The sequence below is a fragment of the Coenobita brevimanus genome, chromosome 63 (assembly GCF_032717465.1).
Source record: "Coenobita brevimanus isolate Jiangsu-jjx chromosome 63, ASM3271746v2, whole genome shotgun sequence".
NCBI lineage: Eukaryota > Metazoa > Arthropoda > Malacostraca > Decapoda > Coenobitidae > Coenobita > Coenobita brevimanus.
The window spans coordinates 81,536-94,317 of NC_137016.1; the positions used below are offsets into that span (position 1 = coordinate 81,536).

Sequence of the window (12,782 nt, forward strand, 5' to 3'; positions counted from 1 at the left end):
TGTCTGGGTTGATTGCTGAAATGTTGAAAGCCTCAGGAGATATAGGAGCAAGGTTAGTCAATGATCTGATAAATACGATTATATGAGTATGTTGTCCCACATGATTGGCTGAAGAGTGTAATTGTAAATGTGTACAAGGGGAAGGGTGATGCCCTGGAAAGAGGAAATTATAGAGGTATAAAGCTTTCAGATCAGATAATGAAGGTAATGGAGAGAGTTCTAGAAGGTATAATTTGAGAAAGAGTGAATACTGATGTGATGAAATTTGAGTTCATGCCTGGCAGAGGGACCACTGATGCCATATTCATTGTTCGACAGCTTCAGGAAAAATACTGTATATTGGAAAGAAAAGGAAACTATACTTTGTTTTTGTTGATTTGGAGAAGGCCTTTGACAGAGTCCCTAGAGAGGTGGTGAGGTGGGCAATGAGAAAGCTTGGATTGAGGAGTGGCTGGTTAGGGTTGTTATGGCCATGCATGTGGGTGCTCACACCCAGGTACAGGTAAATGGAGATTTGAGTGACAAGTTTTCCATGAATGTTGGTGTGCATCACAGGTCAGTTTTGAGCCCCATGTTGTTTATCATGGTACTTGAAGCTCTCTCACATGACTTCAGAAATGGACTCCTGTGGGAGATGTTGTATGCTGATGATTTGGTGTCGGTTGCAGAGAATGAAAGGGAGGCAAAGGAAAGATTTAAGAAATGGAGAGATGGTATGGGGTACAAGAGCTTAAGAGTAAATGCAGATAAAACAAAAGTGATGGTATCTAGGGCTGGGGGCAATACTATCAAAGAAGAGGGAGGGTGGCCATGTGCAATTTGTCACAAGGGTGTGGGAAGTAATTCCATCTTGTGCAGTGTTTGCGATAAGTGGGTGCATAACGGATGCAGTGGTATTAAAGGCAGACTGTGAAATAATGCTGATTCCATGTGTATGGTGTGTCAGGGAAAGCATATGGATATTGTGTGAAAGGACTGAACTTGCTGGTGAGTCTCCTGAGTGTGTGGAAAAGTTTTGTTATTTGGGAGACATGTTATGAGGTGGGGCTGGAGCTAGCTCTGTGGCTAGAGTGAGGTGTGGTTGGAAGAAGTTCGGGGAGCTGTTGCCTCCCCTGACATTGAGAGGGCTCTCCCTACGTGCTAAGGGATCCTTGTATGCGGCATGGGTTCGGAGCATAAAGCTGCATGGTAGTGAGACCTGGGCAGTAAAGGAAGAGGATATCCGCAGGCTCAAACATACAGAAATAGCGATGATTAGATGGATGCGCAGTGCATCCTTGAATGCAAGGCCTGGGGGGGCTTAGTTTACGATGGAAGAACTGAGAGGTAGGGTGGGACTGAAATGTATTAGTGTTGTGATGAGGAGAGGTAGATTGAGATGGTGTGGGCATGTGGAGAGGATGGGGGATCATAATTGGGTGCAGAAAGTGAAAAGTGTTAATGCTGAGGGTAGGGTAATGAGAGGCAGGCTGAAGAAGACCTGGGAGGAAGTCATTGAGTGTGACCTCAGGGTTAAGGGATTTAATGGGGAAACTGTCAGAGATCGAGTGGCATGGAGAGCCACCATAAAGTGAACAAGGCTGACACATGCAAGCACGCCAGAGCCTTCAAACACAAAAAACAAAAACAATATCATCATTACCACCACCACCATCACTATCATAATCATCAATACCATCACTACCTCTACTGCCATCACTGTCACCATTATCATCATCATTACCACCACCACCATGACTATCATCATTATCAGCACCATCACCATAACCATCACCACCATTACTCACCACCACCATCACGATCATACTGCTTCCATCAGTGAATCCACCGCCATGCCACTTTGCTTTTGGATATAAAAGTAAATATATATAATTCATATATATTTCCTTATATTGATGACAAATAAATCTTCATCCATAATATCAAAAAATCATTGAGGAAATACTGGGGAGGCTGGAAGGCATAAGGTCATCATGTTGTTGTTGTTGTTGCCCTGGCATCATCTGGACATAAACCTGGTGGACACAGAACACTGGCCTCTTCAGCATGGCACTCCCAGGGATATTTTGTTAAGGTTAGGCTCAAGGTATAAAAGTCTGTGTGGCTGAGGTTGTTTTGTTGTTGTTGTTGTTGTTGTAGTAGCTCTAGAACCATATGGATATGAACCAAGTGGACAAATGATATTGGCCACTTCGCCAGGGCACTCCCAGGGAAATCTTGTTAAAGTTAGGTTTAATACTTGTCCATATTGTGATGGTGTACTGTCTGTGAGCTGTATTTTTGTGTTGCTGTTGCTGCTAAACCCTAGTGTGTCTGGCTGAACAGACCCATCAACCACAAGTAGCAACAGCTTATGTGGGGTTGTCCTACAGGTACAGGGCAATGCATCCACCATTTAGGGATCTGGCACCCCTTGTGGTAGACAGCACCTCACTAAAGTTGAACCCCAGTCCTTCCCCATGCAGAGGTTTGGCTCCAGGGCAGATGCCATAGCTGCTCCACCCAGAGTGCACAGTGCCACCACATGTAGGATCCTTGACAGTGTCTGTACCTTGTGTTGCAAGTGTGAATGAGTGTGTTGTGGTGTGGGAGGATGTGGCATTACAGTGTGAGCAGAGTTGTTGATTGTGATAGAGAGGTGCTGCTGGAGGATGCCTAAGAGTAATCTTCATCATCATCAATGGGTTGATGTTCCTGCTGCTGCTGCTGTGCTACTGCTACTTGTGCCTGTAACATCTGCCATTCTTGCTGTTCTTGTAGCATCTGTTCCTGCCGAGCCTGGAATAAAAAGGTTTGGGTAAAATTTATGCCATTACATCTACCTATCTATTGCCAGATGCCTTAATCCCATACAGTTGTTGAGCAAAACAAGTTAAGGTGGAGGTTGATAATGCCATATAAAACCTATTTCATGTACTCAGATGGTGCATAAAACCAGCTTCTATTGTACTTCCTCTTTAAATAAATTTATTCATCTGAGGGAAAGAAATCAGGTTATGAAGGGAACGAAGGGGACCGTTTCTAACCTTGTCCCCATGAATGTTCTCTCCAAATACCAACAAAATCACCTAAGGCACTGAGAGTAAAATTTGAAGGATGTTATCATACTGAAGGAGCTAGACTAAATGAACCCCCTCCACTTCTTAAATTATTCCACATTGCCTTTCCTGCTATCACCAACCAACATCAAAAGACCTGTATACAACAACTCTCACAAAACACAAACAGTAATTCAAGCACCATGATAAAGACTGGTGTTCTTGCTCTTTATGGGCACTCATTAATGGCTCTTCCTTACTAATATGTTTTTCCATACATGTTGATAATATCTCATGTGTTACTTATGCAATCCCATTTGGTGTTGCAATGATATAAACAGCATATTCAAGGACCTATTTATGTAATCCCAGACAGTAATGCAATGACATAAACAGCAAACAAGAGAGCATATAAGTGTACACATCAAATAATAAGCTTTCTAACCAAATGACAACATCACCCGAAAAGAAGGTGCTGGATGATACTTATCCACACTGTAATATAACTTTCTACATCGCTCATACTTATATAGTACACACTTTTGAAGAAATAAATATGATGTCATACTCACACTGGTGTCGTTAACTCCTTACATCCAAGTGGTTGTCTTTTTACTCTTTCTTACTACCTCCTGACACTCTCATGGAGCTCTGGATAGATCTCTTGAAGCAAAAAGGTTAACAAAGATTACAGGAATCCCTCTTTATCTGAAAGTGTTCTTTCAAGGACAGTCCTTTCTAGACAATGATTTTCAAGAAAATGCTGATGCTTTAACATGGCATCTATGGGGTTATATCAAGTGATCACAACAAGTTACTTGTGTAAATTTATCCAATGCCTTCACATTATCATCATATGGTCAGTAAACACCTAAAACTGCAAAACACCTGCAATAGGTGTCACGTGCAGTAAGACAATTCTTTACAGCAGATCTGAACTCTTACTGTTTGCACTGGTTGGATGCCATGTTGGATTCGCTTTCTGCTGACAACATATATTCCTAAAAGGACCACATACAAGACACCAAGAAGTGGTGCACCTCCAGACTGAATGAACTCAGGGCAACAAAAGGTACAATCTTGGTCAACAAAAAGACTCTCCTATTCTATAAACAATATATTAGTGACGTCTTATGCCTTGCCAGCATGGGGTTCATCCTGTTTAACACTACAACACCCTACACACCATAGAGAACAATGCCCTAAGTATTATCACTGGCTGCACTACAACCACTCCCACAGCTCACTTCAAATTGAAACTACAGTCCTCCCAGTTAGAGAATATCTTGACATGAGAGGCACACAATTCCATGTGGCAGCCTGCACTAACACACGACACCCCTACCATTATATGACAGCCACACAACACAACTTGGCACATAAAACAATCACCACTAAGACAATAACAAACCCTCTTTAACAACATCCAACCTCCAGACATTCCAACACTACCAGTGACAAAACACCTACATACTCACTTCATGTGCAAAGGTACTACAACACTCTGACCAGGACACTATACTACAAGCCCCCCTCCCAACATCAACCATCACAGGCATCCATAAATATTGATAATCAAGTTCACATACCTAGGCTTAAATCAGGCATCACCAGCCCTCCTCAGTTACCAGTTTAGATTTGCATTGGGTGGACACACACATGACATAAGCCCCCTTGTAGAATAGGTCCACACAACGTAACACACATTATGGAGTACTGCACAACACATGCCACACTAACATGCACACAAAACATCAACAGTGTTGGATATCTATGAAACAACTTCATAGGGGCAGTTGCTTTCCCACAGTTCACAGGTATCCTAGGCCAGACAGACTGGGGTTGAGTAACAACAGCAACGAACACTGTTGAAAGATACAGCTTTACTTTATGACTTTACCCAACTAATTATAACATCCAGTCACAGAACTGTCAGCAAGCACCTAAAGAAGCACAATACCAGCAAAAGAAATTGCATTATGTGTAGGAACATAACACTCATTGCTGAAAATCATCATCACACTTCTTTTTCCTACTCGCAGAAAAATCAAACTCCCCCCAGAAAGCCGCCAACTTCAAATCTTGTCAACAAACTGCTGTAGCATTGCCAATTAAGTGCACAGCTTCCACTTAGCAGCAATTCTTCAACAAAAACTCTAGCAGTATAGTAAAAGTCCAATTATTTGGCAGCTGATTATTTGGCAGATGCGATATTTCAGCAGTTTTGAGAAATAGTCCCATTTACGAAAGTCTTTGATTGTTTGGCAGATATTCTGAAACATCTGGGCAGACCAGGAAGTGTTATCTGTGACTTGTAGGTCTACTGTTTCATTACACTTGTGTATGTTCACTAATTTCTATATTTTTTAGATTCAGGTATAGTACGGTACTGTATTGATTACAGTATTGTACAGCATCCTACAGTATGGTGACCTCCCCCCCCCCCAAATTAGCATGGGTTACATTCAAAACCCCGTCATTAAATCTTGAAATTCGTTAATTCATGAAGCCTTCCCGAAAATGACATTTACTGGTAACTGCATAGCCTATGAACCACTGTTACTGTAATGCATTACCCGTAAAAGTTTCTTGTTCCCCACTGTTTCTAGCTGTTCGGCTGTGAAAACACGTTTGATTTGTCAACATAATGGCAGAAGGGACTGTTCTAAGTGTTTAACTAAACCTAACCTAACCTACAGTAGTTTAACTGTACCTAACAATGTAACCAAACCTAACCTAACCTACAGTTGGGAAATTGGGAAACAAAATTCACCTTTCAGTACGTACAGCAAGTTTCTTCCATTGCGCCGTAAACAAACAATTGTAGGTATGGCTTAACAACTTAACCCCTCAGTCGCCCTGGGTTTAGAAATTTGCGTGCACCCCTGGCTGGCCCCGGAACAATTATTAAGGAGTTCTAAAATCAATTTACTTTTCTTAAAGAAGTGAAGAGAATCATTTGGCACACCAAGCAATGTGTTTTATAGCTTCCTAAACCCATCCTATGATTTGCTGTCTGGATACTCAGTGTTTCCTATACTGTATTTTATATCAAACTCCTCTGATTCAAGAATTCTCTCCTAATCTACATAAAATCATCCGAAGGAAGCATGTTTATATACAGTATGTGTAAAGGAAAAAAAAAAAAAAGTCACAGGACTGAAGGGGCTTGCTTACTGAAGCAAAGATAGTTGCTGATGTCTTAATAACTCCTTCACACACAAGAATCAAACTATCCAAACATGAACATTTCCTCCAACTATACAAAATTTTCACCAATGACCAGAACAATATATATACAGTAAATTTTACCCACCTACGCGACAAGAAGCCTACACATGGTGGCACTGTGTATCCTGGGTGGAGTGATGCAGCTGTGGCATCCACTCTGGTGCCAAACCTCCTCATATTTCCTGGCACCTTGTCATGAAGAAGAACCCTGATCCAACCATAAGGGTGCTGGCTCCTTAAACAGCATATGTATTGTGCTATGAATGCAGGACAGCCTCACAGAAGCAATAGCTTACCTGTCATCATCAGGTCTGCTCAGCCAGGTAGATCTGGTTAGACAATAACAGCAACAACAACCTACCTGGGCAAAGAGAGCCTGCTGCTGCCTCAAAAGCTCTTCTTCTGGGATACCCAGATTTTCAAGTCTGGTGCTCTTCCTTCTTTTCTTTGCTGCCATGGCCTTACAGTCCTTCAGTACAGCCTCAGCATCTGCTCGATAATCACCAAATCCGAGCTTGTCCAGTGCTGAAATGGAGATGGTAAATTACAGTAATCTACAGTATTTCACAACATGTCTTTACTATACTCTTTTCAGCTCAACCTGGCTGAGAGCTTTGTCCTTTTGCAACTTAATTCATGCAGCTCAGTGGCAGAAAAGATAAGAAAATGGCTCTACATCCTTTCCATAGCACTCCTTCATGACTATTATCATATAATCATATTCTAGCATAAATCTATTGCTACAACTAGGTATTCAAGACTGGGAGATGGCAAATTTCTGGTCAAGCTTGGGTAAAAATAGGTACAGAACATTAATACTGCCTGGGGATACCATGAAGTAACATTGTCATCATCATAATCATCATCATTTCCATCCTCTTATTCCCACCACATTAGGCCTACACAAATTATGCTCAACATTGTCCTCTGCCACTGGTTGCCTATTTCACTGGCCTCTTAAGACAACAGATGGGTGAATTCATCATCATCATCTTCATCATCATCATCATCATCATCATCATCATCATCATCATCATCATTATCCTGACCTCTTTTCTAACTACAGATGAAGTGAGGGAGGATCCATGAAAAAGAGACAATACAAAATGCGACTGCTAAGACATACACACAAATATACATACATAAAATTGATTTCTCTTCAAAGTAACCCCATATAGAAGCTGGCCATGGTATTGCTGATGTTTTCTATGGATGAATAAAACCAAATTATGATACCAGCTAATCACCCTCCAACAGTTGGTGGAAATTGTTGAAGAAAAAAAAAAAATCTCTCTATCTATCTATAGCCAGACACCTTAATCCCGTACGGGGTGGCCACAAACAAATCGACTTCATATTGCCCTGTGCCCTGCTATTTTGCTGCCCTCCCTCCAACTTATACCCCCCAGTCTCATATATCTCTCCACCATCTTGGATTCTGACACTGTGTACAGTACGTGGTATGGACTGTTTCCTGTCTGAGAGTGATGACAGCGTGACTACTTGCTGCTCTTGTAGTCAAATTTCACTCTAGTGTCATATTCTCATCACGTAAGGAGGCTCCCTAACACCTCTCCCTTAACTATTTATTTTCCATACTACCCACTAATATAATCTTTTTTTTGTTTCTTATAATTATCTTTTTAATACTGACACAGATTGCATGATGAACAAACAAAAAACAGCAACAGAGCAGAATCAGAAATACATCAGTAAGGAAAAGGTGTTAGTATGCTTCCTAACCACATGAAATTATGGTACCGCCCTTAGGAGAGTACCAGCACTGTACTTCCCAGGGTTGTCAATACTCAAACAAATACTTGAGAAGGGTAAAACGCACCAAGAAAAAACAAAGACCTACACACAAGAATATGTTACAGATTAATCGCATTCTGCTGCTGGCGGCACATTTCAACAGTCTCAGGAAACATGAGAGACTGATTCAGCACACCAGGTAAATATTATATGTATTCAACTTAAGAAAATTCCACAGTAGTGAAGGGGCTTATCAAGACTGTATGAAACTTCCCCCCTCCACTCCAAAACTAAATCATAAGTTGAATAAAGATGTCTGAAGGTAGCAGAAGTAATGTAAGAAGAGATATCATTAGAAAAAAGATCTTACCCTACTCTTGCCTATATCTAACCCATCCACTTTGAACAACAGCACTGCAAAATTGGAAGAGGATTGCAAAAATTACAGTACTGTACTGTACTTACCCATGAGTATGTGTTCTGCGTTAATAGTTTTCTTCTGCTGTTGGTTGCATATTTCATTTGCCTCTGATGACAACAGATGGATGAACTCTGTGCAGCAATTAAGAATCAGTTCCCTGGCCTCATTAGCTACTCGTACATTTGGTAGGAGTTCCTTGATCATTTTGTTCATGGCAGCACGAGGGATGGTTAGTTCATCATCTGGCTGATCTGCTGCCAGACTCATTTTCTGTGGAATAAAAACTACAATTTAGGGCTTGTACTAAAATGATGCTGACAAGGCGCCTACACATAGTGGCACTGTGTGACCTGACTGGAGGCACACAGCTGCAGTGGTCACTCAAGAGCCAAACCTCCTGCTGTTTCCCTGAACCTTGTACAGTAGGACCCTAGTCTGGCCCTGGCGAGGCACTGTCTACCACAACAGGTGCTAATTCCCTGCACGTTGTATATACTGTACAGTACTGCACAAGTACCTGTATGACGGCCCCATAAACAAGTTACTGTGGGCACTGGCCCTGCTTGACCAGTGTGGGGTTAAGCAACAGCAACAACTAAAATAACATATTACCACTTTTACCATAAGAATGTCTGCCTAGTACAGCATCCTACTAGTGAAGAGACTAATGAAGGCTGTATTAACCCATCAAGTTTAAGAGGTTTCTCATTTAACAAAATAAAAAGTCTTAATAGAGCAGGAACAATGGAAAAAAAACATCACTGGACTGGAAGTGAGTGAATATCAGTTTTCTGACCTTGATGGCTACAAAAATGTTTGGTACTGGTAATGTAATGGTTTCTCAATCATTAACTCATGATAGCATAGGGGATGCTTAGTTGCAATCTTTATTACCGGTACCATATCAGTTTATCCACAGCAGCACACAGGATGGTTATTGCATCTGGCTGAACCATTACAGGACCCACTTTCTACGGAATACATCAATTACATAGCTAAATGAAGGACTACTACACAATTCTGACAAGAAAAATGCCCCTCTCCATTTTTTTTTATTTCTCTATTCTCCAGTCAACTCTACTTAGTTTAGGGAATGGTTTTAAAACTTCAAGGGTTAGACACAGCCTTCATTAACCTTTTAACTGCCAGAAGGATCTACTAAGTTGAGTAAAATCATTAGCAGATTGCAGTTCCTTAATCATTTCATTCATAGCAGTGGAAGACTTAAAGCACTGTTACTGTTGTTGCTCAATGCCAGTCTGCCTCGTCCAACAGATCCAATGACTGCTGATAAGTAACCACCCCTAAAGGGTTGTTCCATAGGTTTCCTACACCAGTGACAATGTCTCCATGTTACTGTGGCATGTGCTTTACAGTGCTCCATGATGAAGCCTAATCAACATGACATCTGTGGATCTACTCAACTGAGAGGACTCTCCCTACATGCTAAGGGGTCTTTGTATGCAGCATGTGTTAGGAGTGTGATGCTGTATGGCAGTGAGACCTGGGCAGTAAAGGGAGAGGATATTCACGGACTCAAATGTACTGAAATGACAATGATTAGGTGCATGTGTGGTGCGTCCAGGCATGCAAGGCCTGGGGGGACTGGGTTTACGATGGAAAAGTTGAGAGGTAGGATGGGACTGGAGTGTGTTGGTGTTGTGATGAGGAGAGGTAGACTGAGATGGTTTGAGCATGTGGAGAGGATTGGGGATGATAATTGGGTGCAGGAGGTGAGAAGTGTTAATATGGGGGGTGGAGCTGAGAGGGGTAGACCGAGAAAGATGTGGGATGAGGTCATTAAGTGTGACCTCAGGGTTAAGGGACTGAACAGGGAGGCTGCCATGGATCGTGCAGCATGGAGAGCTGCCATTAGGTGACCAAGGCTGACACATGCAAACATGTCGGAGCCTTAAAAAACAAAACAAAATGAACGAAATGTAACTGAGTAGGTTCATTGGGTTCACCTGGATAATATGTAGAACCATCACAAACTCTTTCCATACACTTAGTACCAGTACTGTACATTCTCTTCCTATTTCTCCCATCTTTCCTGTCTCTTTCATCACTCTTCTTCCCTTTTTACACAGAGTAACAAGCCTAATGGTTTCCTGTATGCAAGGAAACCATTTACAGTGCTCAGTGGTAACCACATATCCAACCCATACGTATTCCCTAAGTGTCAACAAGTGCGTTGGAGGAGGATTACCGTAGTACCCCTCCCTGTAAAACAGCTAACTCAATGACAAATGGCCACCCTTTACGGGATTATGGTGTCTTGCAACAGATACTGGTAGACAAATAGAGTATTCTAGAAAATTTACTCTGAGTTTGCTACAAGGATGACACAGCTAACATAAATAATCTACATATACAGTAAAAGTCCAATTCTTCGGCATCCAATTCCCCGGCAAATCTTACATTTCGGCAGTTTTGAGAAATAGTCCCATTTACGAAAATCTCTGATCGTTCAGCAGATTTTCCGATTTTTTTCGTCAGTCTTGAAATTCTCCATGAGGACCCTCTACTGCTGGGGACTTCTTCCAGCAGTAGCAGAGTCCAATCAACCCCTTCTATTGTACATATGTAATTAAGGAACCTACTATAAGTTTAGGTAAGTGCATGTGAACTTGTAGGCCTACTGTACCATTACATTTATATACAGTATGTTCACTAATTTCTTTATTTTTCATATTCATGTATAGTACTGTATTCATTACAGTATTGTACAGTATCAAACAGTATACAGTACTCTCTCCAAACACATTTGTAATGATATGAGTAGTGATGATAGTGTTCACCGAAACATATAAGGTATTGAGTGGGTAGGGTTTTTGATAATTCGGCAATTTTGATTTTTCGGCACTAGCCTGGTCCCATAGATGCCGAAAAATCGGACTTCTACCGTACCTTTCATCTGTGAGAAACCTGAAGCCACAATGCCTGTGGCTGAGTATGACAAGGTTGGATATCTATCTGGTTAGGCATGAATTACACAGATCTTGGTTAGGTTGACACTGGGATGGGTTAATGGCTATAATGACTAATATTACCGGTATGCAATAATACCACAATTTATCTTCAGAATCAGGTGTTATGGCTTTGTAAATGTTAATCTAAATTTGCAGATAATTCACAGAAATACATCTTTATCTCTTCTTGGTTTTTCAAAATAAATGATACCGGTACCTGTATAGCTTGCTGGTCAATTTGCACACTAATAAATTAAACACATCAACAATAAACATAAGACTCACTTATACGCTATACATATTAAATTAGCTAATAAGAAATTCAAGTAAAATTATACTTTCATCCAAAAACACAATTACGAGACTTTGATCCATTTTCTTCAGTATTATAGACAATCCTTAGACAACTTTCTTCCATGGCATTTCTGTTGCAAATTTCTACTTTACTCTTGAAGACAACCTAACCTAACCTACTATCTATCTATCTATCTATAGCCCGACGCCCTAATCCCGCAAAGGGTGGCCGCAGACAAAACGCCTCCAAGTCGCTCTGTCACCCACCATTTGACTACCCTCCCCCCAGCTCACCCTCCCCTCCCTACCCTTCGAGTAAATCTGCAACGAAAACAACACAAAAGAAGTGTCTTAGAACTGTCTAAATTAACCCCCCCCCCCAAAAAAAAAGGATAAAATCTCATATAATTGTGTTTTTGGCTGAAACTATAATAATACCGAAATTCACTAGTCTATGCCTTCCCTCTACCTGTCTCATTTCCTCAAGTTTTTGGTGTTCATATACTTTTTATGGCACTTCACCAAAAAAATAAATATATATATAATAATAAAATAACAAGCACAATAAACAAACTCGCCTATACATTTTGTGTTGTGTTTTTGAGAACAGCACTACCTATTCTCGTTTTCTGAAAAGTTTTGGGTATTTGTAATAATTTTAATGGCGAATCACATTCTTAAACACAAACACACATCTATACATAACAAACACCTACTACAATTCTTTTAAACTCTGCCTTGATCTTCGTCCTCCTGCAGCTTATTTCATGAAGCTAAATGGTAGAGACAAGGGTACAGTTCCACTGGGGCTGATTTTCACGGCACTTCTTTATGACTAGCATCATATTTCAGCATTAATCTGTTGTTACTACTCAGCACTGAAGCTGGAGAGATGGCAATTTTGGGTCGAGTAAAAACAGTAAGCTGTATTTACCTTTTGGTTGTGAGAAATACGCTGAAAATCCAACAAATTACGATTTTTATATCTTGCCTTCCTGTTTTTTTTAATCAAAATAGTTTACAGGACGACTAACACAAACGACAAGGTCCAATCCCTCAGAACTATTCGTC

At 40.9% G+C, this 12,782-nt stretch overlaps 1 protein-coding gene across 2 annotated transcripts; it reads right to left on the minus strand.

The window, feature by feature from the left end:
- Positions 1 to 1,891: 1,891 nt before the first annotated feature.
- Positions 1,892 to 12,723, minus strand: NC2beta (negative cofactor 2beta). Of its 2 annotated transcripts, none has more exons than XM_080275820.1 (4): positions 12,646 to 12,723; positions 8,490 to 8,715; positions 6,631 to 6,794; positions 1,892 to 2,778 (listed from the first exon to the last, which is right to left on the minus strand). In XM_080275820.1, the coding sequence occupies exons 2-4, from the start codon at positions 8,710 to 8,712 to the stop codon at positions 2,656 to 2,658; spliced, it is 510 nt and encodes a 169-aa protein (XP_080131946.1). In that variant the 5' UTR covers positions 8,713 to 8,715; positions 12,646 to 12,723; the 3' UTR covers positions 1,892 to 2,655. The 2 variants fall into 2 exon arrangements, with proteins under 2 accessions (XP_080131946.1, XP_080131945.1); XM_080275819.1 differs by lacking the exon at positions 12,646 to 12,723 and adding an exon at positions 12,428 to 12,521.
- Positions 12,724 to 12,782: the final 59 nt, after the last annotated feature.

Excerpts from the sequence above, each read along its gene's own strand:
- NC2beta (XM_080275820.1), bottom strand. The coding sequence starts at position 8,712 with ATGAGTCTGGCAGCAGATCAGCCAGATGATGAACTAACCATCCCTCGT. Across the intron at positions 6,795-8,489 it reads CGCAGAACACATACTCATGG|CACTGGACAAGCTCGGATTT; the intron begins GTAAGTACAGTA and ends TCTCCATTTCAG. Across the intron at positions 2,779-6,630 it reads AGCAGGCTCTCTTTGCCCAG|GCTCGGCAGGAACAGATGCT; the intron begins GTAGGTTGTTGT and ends TTTTTATTCCAG.